The 25,184-nt window shown below is 47.7% G+C and overlaps 1 protein-coding gene across 2 annotated transcripts in view; it reads left to right on the top strand.

Annotated features, from left to right (window-relative positions):
* krtcap3 (keratinocyte associated protein 3) overlaps positions 1-25,184 on the top strand; it is a 92,907-nt gene that overhangs the window by 11,500 nt on the left and 56,223 nt on the right. For both annotated transcript variants that reach the window (XM_072513377.1, XM_072513376.1), the window contains exon 2: positions 15,950-16,134. In XM_072513377.1, the coding sequence (XP_072369478.1) occupies positions 15,950-16,134 (185 nt within the window). The remainder of the gene's footprint in view (positions 1-15,949; positions 16,135-25,184) is intronic.

Raw genomic sequence — 25,184 nt, 5'->3', positions numbered from 1 at the left:
GTTGGATGTGTGTATGTGATTGGGCAGCATTTGCTGGACAATCCTGAGTGTGCTAATAGCTACACTAACAACCGATTTCAGATAATCAGTCAAGCTTGTAATTTGGTTCATTTACAATTGCCACAGTTCATACACGGGACCCGTTCTCCGCAAACGAAAGGAATATGTTCAAGCCTTGAGCCTTTTTTGATATACCCCAGAGCTTGGGAGTGCCTATAGTTCCTGTTAATTTCTGAATGGCCATGCCTTGGCCGATCAGAATCGTCTTGCCAACCAATTAGCACCCTTTTTATTCCATGGTAGAATTGCTGTGATCAGTTGAAATTTGGCATTCTTGAGTTAGTCCTGATGCGTGCAAGACGGAAACTTTGGCAACATGTCTCTTTTTAGCAACATTCAAGCTCTGTATGAGCAAACAACTGTTTGCTCTTTGTTTTGTTTATGTGAATACACAATTGACTAAAATAAGGTCAATCTGTACAATTCAACCCAGATCCACCAATGGAATCAAAGAATTGACAGTACAGAAGGAGGCCATTTGACCCATCGAGTCTGCACCGGCCCTTGGAAAGAGCACCCCAATTAATCCCACACTTCCAAACTATCCCAGTAACCCCACCAACCTTTTTGGACACTAAGGGGCAATTTTGTGTGGTCAATCCACCTAACCTGCACATCCTTGGACTGTGGGAGGAAACCGGAGCACCCGGAGGAAACCCACGCAGACACGGGGAGAACGTGCAGACTCCGCACAGATAGCGACCCAAGCCGGGAATCGAATCTGGGACCCTGGCGCTCTGAAGCAACCGTACTAACAACTGTGCTGCCGTGCTGGCACAAAGTAGCAAGGCATTTTTAAATTTATTCCGTTAGGAAGCATCACACCCAAGGAATGAGAATGTGTTTTATAGTTTGGAGATTAAAAAGGTTGAGTTCCTGTGATATCCAAGTTGATAAGGATGCTGTTTGGAGAACACAACCAGAGCGGAAACCTTTGACTCTTTGGTACACAACATGTTCTCACACCAATGGGCTGGAGGATTAAGAATTAGCCTGGGCCTTTTACTCCCAATTGTGATTGCTCACCACTGTCCCTTCCTGACCCCCTCTGCATCTGGAGAACAAGGGGGATTTGCCTGCGATGCACCCTAATTGCTGTCCATTCTTCCAGCACCTTCTACCGAGGCTCACCATTAAAGAATGGCAACGTGAGGTGAGGTGTTAGTGTTGGGAAGGCATCACACCCAGGAACAGTCTGTCCTTTTGGGAGAGAGAGTTATTTGGGAAGGGGAATAAAATCAGAGGAATAGGTGGGAAGGAACCACAGAAGGATTAACATGTTTGTAACATTCTGTTCGTGAGAGTTGTTTAAAGCATTTATAGGGTCAATACTACAACAACCTTTGACATTTGAATACCTTTATTCCTGTAATATGATTTCTTGTGTGTATGAGTGCAAGGACTGGTTGGGAGGAGCCTAGAATAATGAGTTGCTTTTGAATTCTCTTTTTGTATAATAAATTTAGAGTACTGAATTACTTTTTTTCCAGTGAAGGAGCCATTTAGTGTGACCAATTCACCCACCCTACACACCTATGGGTTGTGGGGGTGAGACCCACGCAGACACGAGGAGAATGTGCAAACTCCACACGGACAGTGGCTGGGGCTGGGATCGAACCCGGGTCCCTGGCTCCGTGAGGCAGCAGTGTGCCACTGCGCCACCGTGCCAACTGCTTATGAATTCTCATCATTGTTCTCAAGACGCTCCCTTGCCTCTCTCCTCCCGATCCATGTAACCCCCTTCAACTCTGCAACCCTCCGAGATCTTGGCGCCTCTTTACTTCTGGCTTCTTGTATAAGAAATAGTAGGTCATTCAGATCTCCAAGCTACTGCTCTTCCCCATTTGTAACTGCTCCACCATTGGTGGCCATGCCTTCACTGCCTCTCCACTCAGTTCTAAATTCCCTTCCAAAACTTGTCCATCACTTCACCTTACTCTCTCTCTCTTTCCCCCCCCCCCCCCCCCCCCCCCCCCCCCCCATCCAACCCCGGCCTAGCCTTCTTTAAGATGTGTCTAAAACCTATCTCTTTGATCAAGTTCATAGTTCCCTGTCTAACATCTCCCTGCATAGCTAAGTGTCAAACTTTCTTTGGTTACATTCTTCTAATAATAATAACCTTTATTAGTGTCACAAGTAGGCTTACATTAACACTGCAATGAAGTTACTGTGAAAAGCCCCTAGTCGTCACATTCCGGCCCATGTTCGGGTACACTGAGGGAGAATTCAGAATGCCCAATTCACCTAACAGCACGTCTCTCGGGACTTGTGGGAGGAAACCGGAGCACCCGGAGGAAACCCACGCAGACACAGTGAGAACGTGCAGACTCCACACAGACAGTGACCCAAGCCGGGAATCAAACCCGGGTCCAGATGCTGTGAAGCAACAGTGCGAACCACTGTGCTACCGTGCCACCCAGAATCCCTTGGGGTTATTTTACGACAATAAAAGTGCTGCAGAAAGGCTCGGACAAAGTCATCCAGACTCGAAACGTTAGCTCCCTTCTCTCACCACAGATGCTGTCAGACTTGCTGAGATTGTCCAGTATTTTCATCCGCAGTAATTTATCATCATGCTATACAAATGTAAGTTGTCATTCTTGTCATTAGCCGAAGAACACAGACAGGTTTAATGTGTGATTTAGGACTGTAAAGGGGGAAGTATAAGGGGACAGATCTTTCAGACCTACACGATGACAGCTTTATGCACATTTAATTCACCTTAAATTATTCAGATAATGGGCAGCACGGTGGCACAGTGCTTAGCATTGCTGCCTCACGGCGCTGAGGACCCGGGTTCGAATCCCGGCCCTGGGTCACTGTCCGTGTGGAGTTTGCACGTTCTCCCTGTGTTTGCGTGAGTTTCACCCCCACAACCCAAAAGAAGATGTGCAGGCTAGGTGGATTGGCCATGCTAAATTGCCCCTTAATTGGAAAAAATAATTGGGCACTCTAAATTAAAAAAAAAAAAAAATTATTCAGATAATTCAATTATCAGCTACTCATTCAATTGAATAGAAAATGGCCAGGTGATTCTATCCGCACCTGTTATATTGATTGTGATTGTGTTAAGTGAATATTTGTATTTCCTAAATCCTTTGCTCAATTTGTTAGATCATTAGGTTAGGGGCTGTTTAGCACACTGGGCTAAATCGCTGGCTTTGAAAGCAGACCAAGGCAGGCCAGCAGCACGGTTCGATTCCCGTAACAGCCTCCCCGAACAGGCGCCGGAATGGGGCGACTAGGGGCTTTTCACAGTAACTTCATTGAAGCCTACTTGTGACAATAAGCGATTTTCATTTCATATTTCATTTCATCAGTCGCAATTACTTGCTTTATACGGCATCTTTAGCTTCCCAAAAGTACTTCATGGGCTTAAAGAGGCACAGTGGGGGACAGGAAAGATCTTTATGGATTTAATAGTAATCTTTATTAGTGTCACAAGTAGGCTTGCATTAACACTGCAATGAAGTTACTGTGAAAATCCCCTCGTCGCCACACTGTTCAGGTACACTGAAGGAGAATTCAGAATGTTCAATTCATCTAACAAGCACATCTTTCGGAACTTGTGGGAGGAAACTGGAGCACCCAGAGGAAACCCACGGGGACACGGGGAGAACAGCATTGTGGCACAGTGGTTAGCGCTGTTGCCTCGCAGTGCCAGGGACCCGGGTTTGATTCCAACCTTGGGCGGCTGTGTGGAGGTTGCACGTTCGCTCCAGATTCCTCCAACAGTCCAAAGATGTGCAAGTTAGGTGGATTGGTCATGCTAAATTGTCCCTTAGGGTCCAAAAGGTAAGGTGGGGTTACTGTGCACCATGCTGTCTTTTGTACTGCACTCAACAGGACAGTGCAAGAACACCAAATTTCAAAGGGAGCAACAATTTAGATTGCATGAGAAAAGGTTCTGACTGATTGGTCGATGTGCAGCCTTGGAGAATGTACCAGGCAACCATTATCCCCGCCATTTTGTAGAATTCTAAGGCTCAGACATGTCCATTTGAGATTTGGTAGTCTTGCATCTGTGTTGATGAGTGCAAGATGCGACGTTCCAACAGCATGTCCCTTTTCCAGCAATATACAATTGAATAACTACCTTGATGCACCATCAATTACACACGAGGCAAGTTGTAGAAAACAAAGTAATGGTTTTAATACTCGAAGATGTAGCCTGTCTGCTGCTGAACCCAGACTGGAGGCAGGGCTACAGATCAGTCAACTATATACAACACCCAGTGGGGCGGAGCCATGGAAGAACAACAATATATAATACAGTGAGTAACAATGCAACAAACAGTAACAGAGAATATATACAGCGCTGTAAGTAACAGTGGAACTACAATAACAGTGGTTCACCACATCCCTGAAGGAGGAACGTTTGCGCGGCTGTGAGAAAATAGCAGAGAATTGGGTATAAGCTGACAGTGGTTTCAAAGAGCCAGCAAATTGTGCATAACAAACTCCTAAATTAATGCTTTGTGACTAGGGAGCTGGTGGAGTTCAGTGAGGCGATGGGTAATGGCCAAGTGGGATCTAGTAAATAACAGGATAGAGTCATTGGAGATTTGTCCGATAAAAGGACTTGCATCTGTATAGCGCCCTTCACCATCTCAAAGTGCTTTACAGCTAATGAATTACTTTTCAAGTATGGCAGTCAATTTGCACACAGCAAGCTCCCACAAACAGCTATATGATCATGACCAGATCATCTGTTTTTGTGATGATGAATGAACGTTAAATATTGGCCAGGTCACCGGGGATAACTCCCCAGCTCTGTATCAAAACAGTGCAATGGGATGTTTTACGCAACCTGCGAACGCAGTCTGGGGCTTGATTTTTTTTTTAACAAACATTTTATGGAGGTATTTTTGGTATTGTAACAACAACAAAATAAACAATGTAAATGAAACTAAAACATAGTGCAAAAGCCGTCTCCCTTCAATCATAGAATCATAGAATTTACAGTGCAGAAGGAGGCCATTCGGCCCATCGAGTCTGCACCGGCTCTTGGAAAGAGCACCCGACCCAAGTTCAGCACCTCCACCCTATCCCCATAACCCAGTAACCCCACCCAACACTAAGGGCAATTTTGGACACTAAGGGCAATTTATCATGACCAATCCACCTAACCCGCACATCTTTGGACTGTGGGAGGAAACCGGAGCACCCGGAGGAAACCCACGCACACACGGGGAGGATGTGCAGACTCCGCACAGACAGTGACCCCAGCCGGAATCGAACCTGGGACCCTGGAGCTGTGAAGCAATTGTGCTATCCACAATGCTACCGTGCTGCCCTTACAGGTCCCACCTTTATAACCCCCTACTCTAAGCTAAACTAACCCCCCCCCCTTCTGCTGACGATTAATTTTCCCCGAAGAAATCGACGAACGGTTGTCACCTCCGGGCGAACCCTAACAGTGACCCTCTCAAGGCAAACTTGATTTTCTCCAAACAGAGAAAGCTAGCCATGTCAGTAAGCCAGGTCTCCGACTTCGGGGGCTTTGAGTCTCTCCAAGCTAATAGTGTCCGTCTCCGGGCTACCAGGGAGGCAAAGGCTAAAACATCTGCCTCTTTCTCCTCCTGGATTCCCGGGTCTTCCGACACCCTGAAAGTCGCCACCTCTGGACTCAGTGCCACCCTTGTTTTTAACACCGTGGACATGACATCTGCAAACCCCTGCCAAAATCCCCTAAGCTTCGGACATGTCCAGAACATGTAGACATGGTTCGTTGGTCCTTCCGCACATTTTGCAGACCTATCTTCCACCCCAAAGAATCTGCTCATCCGGGCCACTGTCATGTGAGCCCGATGAACGACCTTGAATTGTATCAGGCTGAGCCTGGAACATGTTGCGGACGCGTTGACTCTACTCAACGCGTCTGCCCATAGACCATCCTCTATCTCTCCTCCCAGCTCCTCCTCCCACTTGAGCTTCAGCTCCTCGGTCTGCGTCTCCTCTGACCCCATAAGTTCCTTGTAAATGACAGAGATGCTCCCTTCTCCTACCCACCCTCTGGAAACTACCCTGTCCTGAATTCCCCTTAGCGGTAGGAGCGGGAAGATTGACACCTGTTTACATAGGAAGTCCCGCACCTGCAGATATCTGAATTTGTTTCCCCTCGCCAACCCAAACTTCTCCTCCAGCGCCCTCGTACTCGGAAAGCTCCCCTCTATAAACATGTCCCCCATCCTCTCAATCCCAGCTCTCCGCCATTTCCGGAACCCCCCATCCATACTTCCCGGGGCAAACCGGTGATTATTACAGATTGGGGACCAGACCGATGCTCCCTCTGCTCCCACATGTCTCCTCCATTGCCCCCAGACTCTCAGGGCCGCCACCACCACGGGGCTGGTGGAATACCGTGCCGGCAGGAACGGCAGAGGCGCAGTTACCAACGCCCCCAGACTGGTGCCCTTGCATGAAGCCGCCTCCATATGCTCCCATGCCGACCCCTCCCCCATCACCCACTTCCTGATCATGGCTATATTCGCCGCCCAGTAATAGTTACTAAAATTTGGCAGCGCCAGCCCACCCTCTCCCCGACTCCGTTCAAGCATTACCTTCCTTACCCGTGGGGTCGTGCCTGCCCAAACAAAGCCAGCGATTACTTTGTTGACACATTTAAAAATGGATCGCGGAATAAAGATGGGGGGACACTGAAATACAACAATGAACCTTTGAGACTTGAATACCTTTATTCCTGTAATATGACTTCTTGTGTGTATGAGTGCAAGGACTGGTTGGGAGGAGCCAGTGACAACGGAAGTGCGTCCCATCTCCGAAAATCGTCCTTCATTTGGTCTACTAGTCGGGCCAGATTTAATTTATGCAGCCGGTCCCATTCCCACGCCACTTGAATGCCTAGGTACCTAAAGCTTCCTCCTCCTAATCTAAACGGCAGCTCCCCCAGTCGCCTCTCCTGTCCCCTCGCCTGGACCGCAAGCATCTCACCTTTCCCCATATCTAGCTTATACCCCCTCTATTGGGTCCGATACACACAGAAGCAGGTCGTCTGCGTAGAGCGAGACTCTGTGTTCCCATCCCCCTGGACCAGCCCTTCCAGCCCCTTGAGGCTCTCAGAGCAATTGCCAACGGCTCTATAGCTAGCGCGAACAACAGTGGTGAGAGGCGGCATCCCTGTCTCGTCCCCCGGTGCAGCCTAAAATAGTCCGGTGTTGTCCTATTCGTCCATACTCTTGCCACAGGAGCCTGATACAGTAACCTGACCCAGTCAATAAAGCCCCGCCCAAATCCGAACCGTCCCAGTATCTCCCACAGATAATCCCATTCTACCCGATCAAAACCTTTTCTGCATCCATTGCGATCACTAGCTCCACCTCCCTACCTTCTGGGGGCATCATGATCACGTTTAACAACCTTCTTACATTGGCCACCAACTGCCTACCTTTAACAAACCCTGTCTGGTCCTCCCCAATAATGTCCGGAACACAATCCTCAATCCTGGAGGACAAAGTTTGGCCAGCAATTTAGCATCCATATTCAACACGGATATCGGCCTGTAGGACCCACACAGCTCCGGGTTCTTGTCCCACTTCAGAATCAGCGAATCGTGGCCTGTGACATCGTCGGGGGCAGCACCCCTCTTTCCCTTGCCTCATTGAACATCCTCGTCACCACCAACCCCAATATCCCAGAGAACCTTTTATAAAACTCCCATCCCTTGGTGGCCCCTATCCCTGGCATTGGATAGTCTCCCACCTATTGTTCCCCCCGCCCGCTCATACAAACATACTCCAACATCAAACAATCCCCACACAATTGCCCAACAGAAAAACATGAAGATCTAAGCAAGCACACCTCCATCCCCCAACAGTGCAAATGAAAACCTTAACTCACTCAGCTCTACCGCTGGTCCCAAATCAATGCACAAGGCATTACAAACATCTTCCATGAAACGAGAAACTTTAAAAAAAAAGAACAGGAAAACACACACAAAATAAGAACGTTGCAGGAAAGTTCAAAAGTTCTCAGTCCACCACCAGTCCTTTCCTTTTCGCGAAGTCCAACACATCCTCAGGCGACTCAAAATAAAAGTGCTGTTCCTCGTGCGTGACCCAGAGACGGGCCGGATACAACAGTCCGAACTTCACCTTTTTCTTAAAAAGGATCAGCCTAATCTGGTTAAAGCCTGCTCTTCTCCTGGCCACCTCCGCACTCAGGTCTTGGTAGATCCGCAGGATACTGTTGTCCCACTTACAGCTCCGTGTCTGCTTGGCCCACTGTAGAATGCGCTCCTTATCCAAGTACCTGTGGAATCTCACCACCATTGCCCTCGTGGGGGGGGGGGGGGGGGGGGGGGGGTCTCCCAGTCGTGGCTTCCTCGCGGGTGCTCTGTGAGCCCTGTCCACCTCCCAAGGACCGGGAGAATGCCCCATCCCCCAGCAGCTTCTCAAACATGTCTGCGATGTATGCCATGGTGTCCGCTCCTTCTGACCCCTCCGGGAGCCCAACGATTCTCAAGTTCTGCCGGCGGGACCTATTCTCTAGGTCCTCCACCTTCTCCAGGAGCTTCTTCTGCTGGTCTCTCAGCATCCGCACCTCCAACTCCACCGCAGTATGATGTTCCTCCTGATCAGCCAGCGCCTTCTCTACTTTCTGGATCGCCCGATCTTGGGCGTCCAATCTAAGCCCCAGCCACTCAATCGACTCTTTTATCGGGTCCAAGCAGTCCCGTTTCGGTTAACGAAGCCTTCCTGCATAACTTGCATCAGCTGCTCTGTTGACCGCTGGGTCGACAAACCAGAGGTCCGGTCCTCCGCCATGCTGTCTCCCGCTGCAGCTTCAGCCCAAGCCTTCTCTGTCTTTCTGTTTCTGCCTTTACGAGCACTTCCAGTCCTTCTCTCCATGCACCGATGTGGGAATTCAGTGCACAATTGCCTCTGTCATCAGTTTTACAATTCAAGTCCGGTAGAAAATCGGGGGAAAAGGTCCAAAAGTCCGACCAGAGCGGGAGCCACCAAATGTGCGACTTACTCCTTTATAGCCGCCAAGTCGTCTGGGGCTTGATTTAACGTCTGTAATGTCTAATGTCAGGAGCAGCACGGTAGCACAGTGGTTAGCACTGTGGCTTCACAGCGCCAGGTTCCCACATTCGATTCCCAGCTTGGGTCACTGTCTGTGCGGAGTTTGCACGTTCTCCCCATGTCTGCGTGGGTTTCCTCCCACAGTCCAATGATGTGCAGGTTAGTTGGATTGGCCATGCTAAATTGCCCTTAGTGTCCAAAAAGGTTAGGAGGGGTTATTGGGTTACGGGGATAAGGTGGAAGTGTGGGCTTAAAGTGGGTCAGTGCAGACTCGATGGGCCGAATGGCCTCCTTCTGCACTGTATGTATGTTCTATGTTCTATGAAAGATGGCATCTCTGACATTTCCTCAGCACTGCCTGCAGTATCTGCCTGTGTTTTGTGGGCTCCAGACCCTGAACTAGAATTAATGTTGATTGGAGTTTGGGAAGACAGTAAGGAGAGCACTAGAGGAGTTGTTGATGCCAGTTATGGAAGGTGGACGAAGGTTTCTCTGCCAGTTAAGGTGGAAGCAAGTGAAGTTGTGGAGTTCAAAATAGATGCTATTGTTAATGGAGGGGACATGATATGAAGCTCCGCCTGGGGATTGAGCATGCCACAACATGCAGCAAGTTAAGAGGTTGAAATGAGGATGCGTGGGGAGACGGTGGCGTCTTGGCATTGTGACTGGACGAGTAAACCAGAGACCCAGAGTAATGTTCTGGGGTCACAGGTTCAAATCCCTGTGATGGTGAAATTTGAATTCAATAATAATCTGGAATTAAAAATCTAATGAAACCATGGAACCATTGTCGATTGTCGTAAAAACCCATCTGGTTCACTAATTAGGGAAGGAAATCTGCCATCCTTACTTGGTCTGGCTGACATGTGACTCCAGATTCACAACAACGTGGTTGACTCTTTGCTGCCCCCTCGAGGGAAATTCGGGATGGGCAATAAATGCTGGCCCATGAACGAATAATTAAAAAAAAAAAAATCCGGTTTAGTGGGAGGTTCTCAAAGATTTTACTGGAGACATTTCTCATGTGGCCTCCCTACTGGGCAAGTGGTGAAAATGAAATCGACGAAGATAGCTCCAGATAAGGTGGAACTGGCTATAATCGGCACGCACTGGAATGCTTACCTCTATCTCATGGCCAATGGGTGGGCAAGGAAATGTTGCAGTCAAAGAGATGGGGAACTGTAGTGCAAAGGTAGGTGCTAGTGTTATGGGATTAGGGCAGGGTAGGTGCTGTGGGGGAGGTGCTGGTGTTGTAGCGAAGGTGGGGAGGAGGGGCAAGTTGGGGCATCTTGATACTTCTGGCAGTGCCACTGTGTCACAATCTCTGATGCCAGTCAGAGGCTTTGCCTCGTCAGCACGAAAGGTTTTCCTTGCATCAGGCTATATCAGGCCGCCTGAGAAGGTGAGAGAAATCCTTCCTCTCCCTTCTCCTCCTCCGCTCCCTTCCCCTCCTCCGCTCCCTTCCCCTGGTCTGATGACCAATTTGCCAGATAGCATTTATGCTGAGGGCGACTCATGCCAAGGCTAAATTGCCGTTAGTGTCCAAAAAGGTTAGGAGGGGTTATTGGGATATGGGGATAGGGTAGAAGTGAGGGCTTAATGTGGGTCGGTGCAGACTCGATGGGCCGAGTGGCCTCCTTCTGCACTGTGTGTTCTATGTTCTAAGTGCAAATCAAAAAGCACTTTGCAAATATTTGTGTTCTTACTCAAATAGCAACTCAGCCTGTCACTCAGTACATTGAAACTGCTTTGACAGTACAGGAGCAGAATCAAATTCAACAGCACAGTTTGTCCTCCTCCAACTCCGCTAACTCGCCTAAACATTGTCAATCTGTTTTTTTTTAATTTATAGAGTACCCAATTTCTTTTTCAGCGATGTGGGGCAGCAGTGCTAACCACTGTGCCACCGTGCCGCCCTGAGCATTGTCAATCTGTGAATATTGTTTTGACATCAACTACAAGTTATCTCTCTGAGTGGAAAGGTGATGAGCATGACTTGTGTGTGAATTGGATTCTATTGAGTGAGGGACGTGCCTCATCAGCCTCACCCTCTCGTCCTGGCCTTTCTTGGTCCAGTGCAAGATGAGTCTAGATGGCTGGTGATGGGCCAGATGCAGTGGGTGACCACTTCTGTGTCTTTCTGAGCTCTATGGTTTCACAATGCCATCAAGACCATTGGATTGAATGGTGGCACGGTGGCGCAGTGGGTTAGCACTGCAGTCTCACGGCGTCGAGGACCCAGGTTCGACCCCGGCTCTGGGTCACTGTCCGTGTGGAGCTTGCGCATTCTCCCCGTGTCTGCGTGAGTTTCAACCCCACAACCCAAAAAAGTGCAGGGTAGATGGATTGGCCACGCTCAATTGCCCCTTAATTGGAAAAAAATAACTGGGTACTCTAAATTTATTTTAAAAAAGGCAATTGAACTTGTCTCAACCATCCAATCCGCCGGAATCCATCTTCACGTGCCAGGGTGACCAACCCCTGAGTAGGGTGTCCTGACTGTTACCCTCACCTGGTTTGGCGGATTTCTGCGGTGTGACTGCTCTGGCTTGTTAACATCTGGGAGCCACAGGTGTGAGCTGGGTGAAAGTGAGGACCAGGTAAAGATGAGCCACTCCACAGAGCCCATGCTTGATAGGTGCCACCCTGCCTTAAACCCTTTATGAGTCAGTACCTCCTCTGGAATAGTCTGCGGTAACCTGTCTTGTGCGTGCTGGGCCCATAACCCCGAGGTTGATGAATCAAAACCATTCACTGCTAGTGAAGGGAACACAATGTGCACTGCATGACACAAGAGTGCTTATTGGTTGGCAAGATTGGTAGGGGTGTGCCATGGAGAATGCACCAGGGAACAGTTAACTGCCAAGTTTTCATTCAAATTCAAACCAGGCAGGTCAACTCTCATTGCTCAATTTCCATGGGGAATGAACCAAGGAATAGCTGTCCCCAAAGCTTTTGTTTAGTTGAAAGTGGTGCAATGCGTGGATATGCTACTTCTGTCTGCAAAGGACAATGCCCAGTGTGTGAATATATGTAGCTTCTAGCATCAGCCACACTGTGAACCCGAATAATAATCTTAAATAGATTATGGTTGTGTGTGTATAACTCTTAGCGCAATCAGGATTGTTAAGCAAGTGCTGTCCAGTTGCTGAATTGCCTATGTGCCTTATGTTTTGAGTTTTGCAAGCATGGACTGCTTGGGTACAGTCAGTGCTTTGCCTGTTGGAAACAGCCAAAGGGATGTGCTCTTTTGTGCGATCCCTTGTTGTCCCCATTACAATTGGTATTCTTGAGAACAGTCCTGATGGGTGCAAGATGAAAAACGTCAATAACATGTCTCTGTTCTCAGCAAAACCTCAGTACTTGGAGCACTTACAAAGAGTGACTGAAACCTGGCTAGCTTAGTAGAGCAAAAGACTCTTGATGACATGGTCCTGGGTTCAAGTCCCAATGTGGGTGTTTGTGTTTTTTGTAATGTCTCACTTTGTAAATTGACCTAAAACTGAGTAAGTATTGGCCTCTGGATTCCTTTATGAACTGGCTGTAAGACGTGTAATGAGAATTTGCTGGGACACTGAGTAAGTAGGTAGGAGGCAGACCAATTTAATGCTGCGTTCTGTAAATAAAGGAACTATTAAGAAAATAATTTGTCCAGCTTCATACTTACCATCTTCACCATTCATCACCCCTTGTTCTTTCCCCTCATCCTGCAAGTTCCTTTTCAAACATTTATCTGATACTTTTTTGAAAGTTACTATTGAATCTACTTGCACCAAGTTTCCAAACAGTGCGCTCTAAATCATACCTTGCTGTGTAAAAGAAGTTATCATCTCCTCTGTGCGACTTATCTTAAAATAGTAGGCAGCATGTCGGCACAGTGGTTAGCACTGATGCATCACGGGCGCCGAGGACCCGGGTTCGATCCCGGCCACGGGTCACTCTCCGTGTGGAGTTTGCACATTCTCCCTGTTGCCTGCGTGGGTCTCACTCCCGCAACCCAAAAAGATGTGCAGGGTAGGTGGATTAGCCACGCTAAATCGACTCTTATTTGGGGGAAAAAAAAGAATTGGGTACTCTAAATTTTAAAAAACTGTGTCCACTGGTTATTGATTTCCTGCCAGTGGAAACAACTTCTCCCCACCTACCTCTGTCTCAATCCTTCATAATTTTGAACACTTCATTACATGTCCCTGCACCCCCTTCTTCACTTCAACGGGGAACAGTCCCAGTTTCCCCCTCTTACTGAGCTCCCTCATTCCTGCTTCCATTCTAATAAATCTTTCTACCTTCTCCAAGGCCTCAACACCCTATAGTGCAATGCCTAGAGACGTTCTGACTACTCCATCTGGCTCGCCCATCTTTCTTCCATTTGGAGACTTGGATTCATCTCCAAACCTTTGCTGCATGTGTCCCAGCGTACCCTTCCATTTATCATTCATCCCTGTGCTCGCTGAACTACAGTCGATCTCAATTTGCCATTGCCTTGGTTTTAACATTCTGGTCCTTGTTGTCAAAGCCCTCCTTGGCCTTGCGATTGCTGTAATCTCCTTGTGCCCTATAACCTTCTGAGATCTTTTCCCTCTAATTATAAACGTTTGCACATCCCTGATTCCCATTCCCCACCATCGGTGTGGTGATATGCATCACTGTAAATACACGAGGGGTTAATGTAGATACACTAGAGGGAGCACCAGAGACATCATGACACACAGACATTCAACCAATAGGTCAGTAAGATAGGACACGACCAATGGGCAGTCAAGACACCCAGAGGTGACACTACCACAAGGGGGCAACCCATATAAAAGGACAGGGCACACATGCTCTTTTTCAACAGGCGACACTCCGAGAGACAGGGGCTGATCAGAGCATCACACCCACCGCATGGCTTAGAGCAGACTGGTTAGTTAGACTGAGTTACTATAGCAAGATCAGCAGGAGAGTCGAACTCAAGTAGGAGAATTGTTAACTGTTCAATAAATGTGTTAAACCTATCTCCCAAGTCTGAACCTTCCTTTGTCAGAGCATACATCAAAGAAGCAGCTTATGCTACATGAAGAAGCAGAACACAACAATCGGGTGGCCGTGCTTTCAACTGCTTGAATTCCAAGCTCTGGAATTCCCTCCCCCACCTCGCTCCCCCTTTTTAAGATGCACCTTAAAGTTGAACCTCCTTGGCTAAGGTTTTGGTTACCTGTCCCAAAGACCTCCCAAGAAGCTCTGCATCAAATTTTGTTTCATAACGTTCTCATGGAGCACCTTGGGGTGTTTTACTATGATAAAGGCACTATGTTGTTGATGCCTAACCAGTGATTTATAAAGTTTTAGCGCACCTTCTTTGCATTTTAATTCCCTGCCTCTAATTAATGTGATAAGTAGTTTTGTTTTAATAGGCTCATGGTTTCTGGGCGGCACGGTGGCACAGTGTTTAGCACTGTTGCCTCACAGTGCCAGGGACCCGGGTTCAATTCCAGCCTTGGGTGACTGTGTGGAGTCTGCACGTTCTCCTTGCGTCTGCGCGGGTTTCCTCCGGGTGCTCCGGTTTCCTCCCACAGCCCAAAGATGTGCAGGTTAGGTGGATTGGCCATGCAAAATTGTCTCTTAGTGTCCAAAGAAGTCCGGGTTAGGTGGGGTACGGGGATAGGGCGAGGGAGTGGGCCTAGGTCGGGTGATCTTTTGGAGGGTCAACATCAACATCAACAGTATGATCGGTAAACTGTTTGTGACGTATAATAATAAAATAACCTTTTATTGGCACAAGTATGAAGTTACTCTGAAAAGCCCCGAGTCGCCACATTCCGGCGCCTGTTCGGGTAAGCTGGTACGGGAATTGAACCGCGCTGCTGGCCTGGTTCTGCGTCACAATCCAGCTGTCTGAGCTAAACCAGATATTTTAATTAATTATCTTTTTAATTTGGGCAATCACCAAGTTTGTTGTGTTAATGCAGGGGCTTGTTCAGTTCACCGTGAGAGAGACCTGGCTCCCGTGAGGCAGCTCCTCGTTATTGCTTTGCTAATTCCAGCTCCTTTGTCTCAATGGATTAGTCACAGACCCTATAACATTCAGCACAGTTGTTACTAGAAAGCATGAGTGCCCAAACAGTGATGTTGCAAATTGTAGAAACTTGAAATAAATATAGGAATTGGGCGGGAGATGGGTCCACAGCTGGAAAGGAAAGCGGGACCTGAGGTGGGAAAGTGGCGATGAGGAGATCAGCCATGATCGTATTGAATGGCGGAGCGGGCTCGAGGGGCTGAATGGCCCACTTCTGCTCCTAGTGCTTACAGTCTTAATCACTTTTTTTAAATTTCTGATCCAATTTTCACTCCTCTTCTTTTTTTTAAAAATAAATGTCGAGTACCCAATTAATTTTTTCCAATTAAGGGGCAATTTAGCACAGCCAATCCACCTAGCCTGCTCATCTTTTGGGTTGTGGGGGCGAAACCCAAGTGAACACGGGGAGAATGTGCAAACTCCACACGGACAGTGACCCAGAGTCGGGATCGAGCCTGGGACCTCGGTGGCAGCAGGGCTAACCCACTGCGCCACCGTGCTGCTCTCCCGTTCTCTTCTAAAGCGCCATCCCTTGGGCACCCTCATGGCCTGTCCAAACGTGTTCAATACTGCATGCTCTTGCAGCCAAGAGAGAGAGAGGAGGCTACTTTGAAGATATTCAAGTTTGACTTTGCTAGATTTTTTGGCACTTGGAGAATTGAGTGGGAGGCTAGAAAAGTGGAGTCGATGTACAGGTTCAGCCATTATCTCTCTATCGAGCATGCTCAATGGGTCGTGTGTGGCCTTTGTTTTGTTAACATACGGAAGTGTTCTTTTCATCCAACAGATAAGGTGACCGGTCCCCGGCAGTTGATGCGGAAGGGCATCACGTTGATTTTTATCGGGCATATCAACTTTATCATTGGTGCGATTGTCCACGGCACGATCTTGAGACATATCTCAAAGCCTGAGGGCAAGGTGACAGCTGAGTATTCGGTGGCCAACATTATCTGTGTCATCTCCGGTTTATTGGTGAGTCCTTCTGTTCAATTTGTTTTATCAGTGGGAGCGAATTGCGATCATCCCACCTGAAGTATGGTTTAATTTTCCAGAAGATTGATGGGCGTGGGTGCGCTAACAGGCTATTGTCATTTGGTGAGAGGTTCAGATAACTTGCATTTCTATAGCGCCTTTCACAGTGTTGGGACATCCTAAAGGGTTAAAAGACAAGGAAATATATACTTCTGAAGTTCACCACTGTTGTAATGTAGGAATCCTAAATGCCAAATTCTGGAGAGTAAGCTCCCACCGGTCGAAATGTGATTTAAACCAGATAATCTGTTTTTGTGATGTTGGTTGAGGGACAAATACTAGCCAGCACACTGGGGAACACTCCCCTGCTGTTTGTGAGATCTTTTATGTCCACCTGAGAGGGCCCACAAAGCCTCCGTTTAGTATCTCATCCAAAAGACAGCACCTTAGACAGTGTAGCACTTCCCCTTGTCAGTGACAGCCGAGAATTTAGTGCTCAAATCTCTGGAGTAGAACCTAAACCAACAATCTCCTAACGGTCCTATGATCGAGCAAGTGGTTATGCGAGATGAGGTTGAACAGAACGGTTATGCAGTTACTAATTTACACGATGCCCAACATTGTTTGGTCTGAGGTGTGCAAATTTCTTTCATTTTCAGTTTTTATCCATTTATTATTACTTCCATCTATAATTATCTATTCATATTACTTCAGTAGATGACTGCACCATAAACAGTGTCCGATCTTCTAATGGGAGAGACTGTTACATTCTCCGAGAGAATGAGACGGTGCTGATTTGAGAAGGGAACTTGGCTCCCTTGAAGGCGAAAACTATCCACGCTGTTTGGGATTTGAAATGTAATCATTACTACACGTCCTATCTGGCTCACTGTTGTCATGTGACCTCGGTCATGAGGGACTCCCTGCAGGCAGCCATTGTACGTTCTGATCAGTAAAGGCATCGGACTCGTCTTTGAGCGCACAACGTGGTGTCAGGAGTCGGACTGAGATTGAGTCCTGAAAAGCTGGAAAAGAAACCACAACCACTGAGAGTGGAACACTGAAATGTTCAAACCTGCGAAAAGCTGCTGAAAAAAATAACACCGGAAAAGCTAACACAAGCTTAACACAAGCTAACACAAGGCTTAAGTAAAATACTGGGTGAGTCAAAAATGACTGTACAGTTTCAACTCCCGGCTCCGTCGAAAGTTTAGGAGATAAACAGCAGAGCCAGTAATTCTTTCACTTGCAACTGAAAAACTACAAGATTGCAACAGATTTAATTAAGAGGCTGGAGTCAGTACGATTGGTAGTACTTTTAAAAAAATAGATTTAGCATACCGTTTTTGTTTTCCAATTAAGGGGCAATTTAGCGTGGCCAACCCACCTAACCTGCACATCTTTGGGTTGTGGGGGTGAAACGTACGCAGACAGGAGGAGAATGTGCAAACTCCACACGGACAGTGACCCAGGGCAGGGATTCGAACCCTGGTCCTCAGCGCCGCAGTCCCAGGGATAACCACTGTGCCGTATGCCGCCCCTACGATTGGTTGTACTTTTAACACTGCTGTGGAGAGGCTGCTACAAATTGTATTCTACCCTAAATCTATCTGAAGAACAAAAAATATACTGCAAAAATTTTGAAAGTCTTGAATGCACACCTTGAACCCCAAGTGAATGTAACTTATGAATGGTATGTGCACAACATTAGGGCTCAAGGTGAAAAAGAGTCCATTGATCAGTATGTAACTGCAGTAATACTGCTTGCGGAATCCTGTGTATTCGGGCAACTAAAATATGACATTATTAAAGATAGGATTGTCTTAGGCAAAAGAGATCCTGCAGTGAGAGAGGAGAAACTGACTCTCAAGAAAGCGATAGACATGTGCAGAAACGAGATGGTTGTAAAAAGTCAGCTAGAGCACATGTATGTCAGAGCAGATAAGCAGATGCTGAGAGCCATTCCAGGCCGAACAGTCGCAGGCAAAGGGCAGGTTGCAAATACTGTGGAGGACATCATACAAAGGAAAAGCAGGATTGTCTCGCGTGGGGAAAGCAGTGTTTTACTGTAAGAGGCCGAATCATTTCGCCACACAAGTATTTGGCTAGAAAGAAGCAAAACAATCCTAAACAGATGGCCATTTGAGTGATATTAGCAGAAGACTCTTATTATGCAACAGATTTGTTCCGCCAAATCTATGAGAGATAAATGGTTTGTGACTGTTACAATGATGACCCATAGAAGTAGAACACCAGGCGAATGGCAAATGTCAGATGGACACTGGTGCGTTATGCAACATCGTGACTGCTACAGACCTGTGCAAAGTGGCTCAACATGCTGATCCAAAAATCAAGCACTCTAAAGTAAAGTTGAGGCAGTGTGATGGCACAATACTCTTACTGAGAGGCAAATCTGTCCCATGCAATGGCAGAAATGAAGATCTGGCGTTCCAGATCATGAACGGTATGCAACAGTCACTCATCTGAGCTGAAGCAAGTCGAAAGCTTGGACTGATATGCCTAAACGTGCCAACAGAGATTTGCAACATGTCGCAGCATGCAAGATCCACGATGAGTACAAATTTGCGTTTACAGGTTTTGGACGTCTAACTGGAGAATATCATCTCCAAAGTAGATGAGAGTGTAAAACCAATTCAGCCTGTGCTGAGAAGAGCTCCAGCTGCCCTCAACGCAAACCTAACAGATCAGATTGAAGAACTGGAAACGGAGGGAGTAATCAAGAGCGTGACAACCCTTACAGATTGGATTAGCAGCATGGTAGCAGTGAAACAACCTGGAAAGCTGAGACTATGCTTAGACCCAAAAGATCTAAATAAAGCAGAGTTCTCCCTACCCCATGCCAACCATCTAAGGAATTTTGCCACAACTTGCATTGGATTTCCATTCAATTAATTTTTTTAAATATGGAATTAAAAGCTAGTCTCAGTAATGGTGACCATGAAGCTGTCATTAATTGTCACAAAACCCCATCTGGTTCATGAATATCCTTTTCAGGAAAGAAAATCTACCATAGACGGGTCTCCAGGTCCACAGCAATGTGGTTGGTACTTAGCAAGCGATTTGATTCTATGGATTACAAATGGTGGCCTTCCCAGCAACACCCACATCTGATCAAAGAATAATCTTTTTTTTTTTTTAAAGTTGTGAATGATGGACCTCACTGGTTCCTATGATTCATTAACTTCAGTGTCAGGTGTGGCTAAAGTTGGTAGCACACTCAACTGAGTTAGAATGCAATCCAGCGCACCGAATGTAAACTGACCGCCCTGGTGCCAGTACTGAGGCAAGGCTGCATTGTCAGAGGCGCTATCTTTAAATGATTTTTTTTTAATATAAATTTAGAGTACCCAATTCTTTTTTTTCCAATTAAGGGCCAATTTAGCGTGGCCAATCCACCAGCCCTCAACACTTTTGGGTTGTGAGAGTGAGACCCACACAGACATGGGGAGAATGTGCAAACTCCACACGGACCGGGGCCGGGATGGAACCTGGTTCCTCGGCGCCGTGAGGCAGCAGAGCTAACCACAGCGCCACCGTGCCGCCCTATCTTTACATGAGATGTTAAACCAAGAGCCTGTCGGGGCAGCATGGTGGGGCAGTGGTTAGCACTGGGAATGCAGCACTGAGGACCCGGGTTCGAATCCCAGCCCTGGGTCACTGTCCGTGTGGAGTTTGCACATTCTCCCCGTGTCCGCGTGGGTCTCACACCCACAACCCAAAAAGATGTGCAGGGTAGGTGGATAGGCCACCTAATTGGAAAAAAAAATAATTGGGTATTCTAAATTTATTTTTTAAAAAACAAGGGCCCGTCTGCCCCCTCAAATGTACGTTACAGGTCCCGCCGCACTATTTTGTAGAGCAAGAGAGTTGTGGCAATATTTATCCTTCAACCAACATTGTTTCCTTCGCAAAATGATTATCTGGTCATTGTCACATTGCTGTTTGTGGGAGCTTGCTGTGTCCAAATTGGATGTCACGTTTCCTACTTTGCTTCCAAAAAAAGGAAGACTTCACTGGCTGTAAAGTGTTTAAAATGTTCTGAGGTTGCCAAACGTGTGATCTAAATGCAAGTCTTTTGACCATCAGCAAAGCTCTTTGGGGAACTGACTAACATGGAGTGGAGTGATGGGTAGGGTCTCCTGTAGATCCCATTTCTGTGTCATGCCTCTCCTGTCCCCTCTCTTCCTCTCTCCATCCCCCATTGGAGTAATTGCTATCTTCCTGAGACAATTAATCTGTATGATTCCTTCGTCCAAGCTGCATGAATCAACTTTTATTCCAGATCCTCTCGTCCGCCCCTCCCCAAACTTCATTCTGCCTGCCATTGGAAAAATATAACTCTGAACTTTGTTTGCCTTCACACTCACGTTGTGCATTAATTTCTTCATCTCATTTCTTCATTTTGTTCCTTGCCACAGTACAAAATAAAGGGGGAAATCATAGGATAATTTTTAATTCTATTGCCCTCTTAACTGAGGCTGGTTTAGCACACTGGGCTAAATCGCTGGCTTTTAAAACAGGCCAGCAGCACGGTTCAATTCCCGTACCAGCCTCCCCGAACAGGCGCCGGAATGTGGCGACTAGTGGCTTTTCACAGTAACTTCATTGAAGCCTACTTGTGACAATAAGTGATTTTCATTTCATTTCATTTCAACTTAAATCATTCCAAGTTGCCTCACAGGAGTGTTAATCGTAGAATCTACGGCACGGAAACAGGTCCTTCGGCCCAAACTGGTCCAAGCCAACCAAAAAGCCCATCTAAGCTAACCCCATTTGCCTGCATTTGATCGATATCCCTCTAAACCTTTCCGATCCATGTATCTGTCCAAATGTCATTGAAATGTTGTCAATGTCCCTACCTCAACCACGTCCTCCAGCAGCTCATTCCACATTCGTACCACCCTCTGTGTAAAAGATATCCTCATATCACCATTACCAGCCTCCCCGAACAGGCGCCGGAATGTGGCGACTAGGGGCTTTTCACAGTAACTTCATTGAAGCCTACTTGTGACAATAAGCAATTTTCATTTCATTAATTCTTTCCCCTCTTAACGTAAACATATGCCCTCTAGTTCTCGATTTCCCCAACCCTGGGAAAAAGACTGAGTGCATTCACCCTATCCATGCCTCTCGTGATCTTATTCACCTCTATATGATCACCCCTCAGTCTCCTATGTTCCGAAGAAAAAAGTCCTAGCCTGTCCAATCTCTCCCCATAACTCAGCCCCTTGAGTCCTGGCAACATCCTTGTAAATCTCTTCAGAATTCTCTCCAGGTTAATCACAATTTTCCTATAACAAGGTGACCAAAACTGAACACAATACTTCAAGTGTGGCCTTACCAACAACTGCAACATAACTTCCTAACTTCTATACTCAATGCCCTGACCGATGAAGGCCAGCATGCCAAAAACCTTCTTCACTGCCCTATCTACCTGTGACTCCACCTTTTAGAGAACCGTGCACCTGACCTCCAAGGTCCCTCTGTTCCACGATACTCCCTAAGGTTCTACCATTCACTGTGAAAGCCCCACCAGGGGTTGGTTTAGCACAGGGCTAAATCGTTGGCTTTGAAAGCAGACCAAGGCAGGCCAGCAGCACGGTTCAATTCCCGTACCAGCCTCCCCGAACAGGCGCCGGAATGTGGCGACGAGGGGCTTTTCACAGTAACTTAATTTGAAGCCTACTTGTGACAATAAGCGATTTTCATTTTCATTTCATTGATTTTACTTTCCAAAATGCGACACCTCACAGTTACCTGTATTGCCGTTTCTTGGCTGACTTCCCCAGCTGATAAGATCGTGCTGCAATTTTTGATAACCGTTCATTCGTTGTCGCAGCGTCTGCATGGTCTCGCCAATGTACCACGCTTCGGGACATCCTTTCCTGCAGCGTATGAGGTAGACAACGTTGGCCGAGTCGCACGAGTATGGTACATTGGCGTGGTACATTGGCGAGACCATGCAGACGCTGTGACAACGAATGAACGGACATCGCGCAACAATCACCAGGCAGGAATGTTCCCTTCCAGTCGGGGAACACTTCAGCAGTCAAGGGCATTCAGCCTCTGATCTCCGGGTAAGCGTTCTCCAAGGCGGCCTTCAGGACACGCGACAACGCAGAATCGCCTGGCAGAAACTTATAGCCAAGTTCCGCACACGTGAGTGCGGCCTCAACCGGGACCTGGGATTCATGTCGCATTACATTCATCCCCCACCATCTGGCCTGCAAAATCCTACCAACTGTCCTGGCTTGATGCAATTCACACCTCTTTAACCTGGGGTCACCCCATCTCTGGATCTGTAAAGATTTAATCACCTGCTAATGGTCGCATTCCAAGCATTGTTTGGCATCTTTGAATTTGTCTATATATGTGTTTCTGGAACATACCTCTTCATTCACCTGAGGAAGGAGCAGCGCTCCGAAAGCTAGTGACATTGAAACAAACCTGTTGGACTTTAACCTGGTGTTGTAAGACTTCTTACTGTGCTCACCCCAGTCCAACGCCGGCATCTCCACATCATGGCTACCATCGACACCGCAAACTGCCTGCTCAAAGTGGAGAGGATCTCCAGGAAGATCGCGCATATAGACACTGACATTAAGTTTCTACAAAGATGCAAGAAAGCAGACAAGTTCCCGAAAGGGCTACAGATCACAAACCCACTCAAGTCGACCTACAACACAGACTACGCTGAGAGACTCTGCCGTCGCACCTCTCTCACACTCCTCAACCACCTCGTCCGCCAGCTCTACAGCAGACAACGCAACCTGGAAACCAAGATAGAGGCCATATTCTCAACTTGCGCTCAGGATGCAACAGACCAGCTGCGGAACACCGCCAAACAGATGAGACAACAATACTATGCCACCTATATGCACACCAAGAACAGAAAGCTTGAGAAACTTGGCATCACCACCGGCAGCAACCAAGCCACCCCTGGTGCCACAGTAGAAAACAATACAGGGAAATCTATTGTCAACTTGTCAGACTACACCCTTCAACCAGACGAAATCGAAGTCCTCAGCAGAGGGCTCAATTTCTGCACCACCACCAAAATGGACCCCATCAGTCTCACGGCAGACACGGAGGAATTCATCAGGCGAATGAGGCTCCGGGAATTCTTCCACAGACCCCAAGAGGCCAACAGCGAACCCAAGCAGACTACCAATGAACCGGAACAGCAGACCGAGAGATCTGCGGTGTGGCAACCAAAGAGGAAAGAGTCGAATTGGACCCCTCCAGAAGGCCGCTGCCTTAGACTCGACATATATGCTCAAGCCGTCAGGAGTCGTGTCAATGCCAGATTCATCAGTCGCATTCAAAGACAGCCCCGAACGTCACCCAAGCACAACACAATGCCATCCGCGCTCTCCAGACCAACCGCAGCATCGTCATCAAACCAGCAGACAAAGGAGGGGCCACTGTCGTACTGAACAGAACGGACTACTGCAAAGAAGTATACCGACAACTGAACAACCAAGAACACCACAGACAGTTACCCGCAGATCCGACCAAGGAACACATCCGCCAACTTAACAGACTGATCAAGACCTTGGATCTAGATCTTCAGAGCACCCTACGTGCTCTCATCCCACGTACTCCCCGCATTGGAGATCTCTACTGCCTCCCGAAAATACATAAGGCCAACACACCAGGCCGCCCTATCGTTTCAGGCAATGTCACCTTGTGTGAGAACCTTTCTGGCTACATCGAGGGCATCTTGAAACCCATCGTACAAGGTACGCCCAGCTTCTGTCGCGACACAACGGACTTCCTACAGAAACTCAGCACCCATGGACCAGTTGAACCAGGAACATTCCTCGTCACAATGGACGTCTCGGCACTCTACACCAGCATCCCCCATGACGACGGCATTGCTGCAACAGCCTCAGTACTCAACACCGACAACTGCCAATCTCCAGACGCAATTCTGCAACTCATCCGCTTCATTCTGGATCACAACGTCTTCACCTTCGACAACAAGTTCTTCATCCAGATGCACGGAACAGCCATGGGGACCAAATCCGCACCCCAATACGCCAACATCTTCATGCACAAGTTTGAACAGGACCTACTCACCGCACAGGACCTTCAACCGACGTTATACACCAGATTCATCGATGACATTTTTTTCCTTTGGACCCACGGCGAAGAATCACTGAAACGACTACACGATGACATTAATAAGTTCCATCCAACCATCAGACTCACCATGGACTACTCTCCAAAATCAGTTGCATTCTTGGACACACTCGTCTCCATCAAGGACGGTCACCTCAGCACTTCGCTTTACCGCAAACCCACGGATAACCTCATGATGCTCCACTTCTCCAGCTTCCACCCTAAACACATTAAAGAAGCCATCCCCTATGGACAAGCGCTCTGTATACACAGGATCTGTTCAGACGAGGAGGAGCGTAACAGCCATCTACAGGCGTTGAAAGATGCCCTCGTACGAACGGGATATGGCACTCGACTCATCGATCGACAGTTCCAACGCGCCACAGCGAAAAACCGCACCGACCTCCTCAGAAGACAAACATGGGACACAACCGACAGAATACCCTTCGTCGTCCAGTACTTCCCCGGAGCGGAGAAACTACGTCATCTTCTTCACAGCCTTCAACACGTCATTGATGACGATGAACATCTTGCCAAGGTCATCCCCACACCCCCACTACTTGCCTTCAAACAACCGCGCAACCTCAAACGAACCATTGTTTGCAGCAAACTACCCAGTCTTCAGAACAGTGACCACGACACCACACAACCCTGCCATGGCAATCTCTGCAAGACGTGCCAGATCATCGACATGGATACCACTATTACACGTGAGAACACCACCCACCAGGTACGCGGTACATACTCGTGCGACTCGGCCAACGTTGTCTACCTCATACGCTGCAGGAAAGGATGTCCCGAAGCGTGGTACATTGGCGAGACCATGCAGACGCTGCGACAACGAATGAACGGACATCGCGCAACAATCACCAGGCAGGAATGTTCCCTTCCAGTCGGGGAACACT

The sequence above is a fragment of the Scyliorhinus torazame genome, chromosome 1 (assembly GCF_047496885.1).
Source record: "Scyliorhinus torazame isolate Kashiwa2021f chromosome 1, sScyTor2.1, whole genome shotgun sequence".
Classification (NCBI taxonomy): Eukaryota; Metazoa; Chordata; class Chondrichthyes; order Carcharhiniformes; family Scyliorhinidae; genus Scyliorhinus; species Scyliorhinus torazame.
The sequence above is the reverse complement of the archived record's forward strand: the minus strand, read 5'-3'. Positions and strand labels throughout refer to the sequence as shown.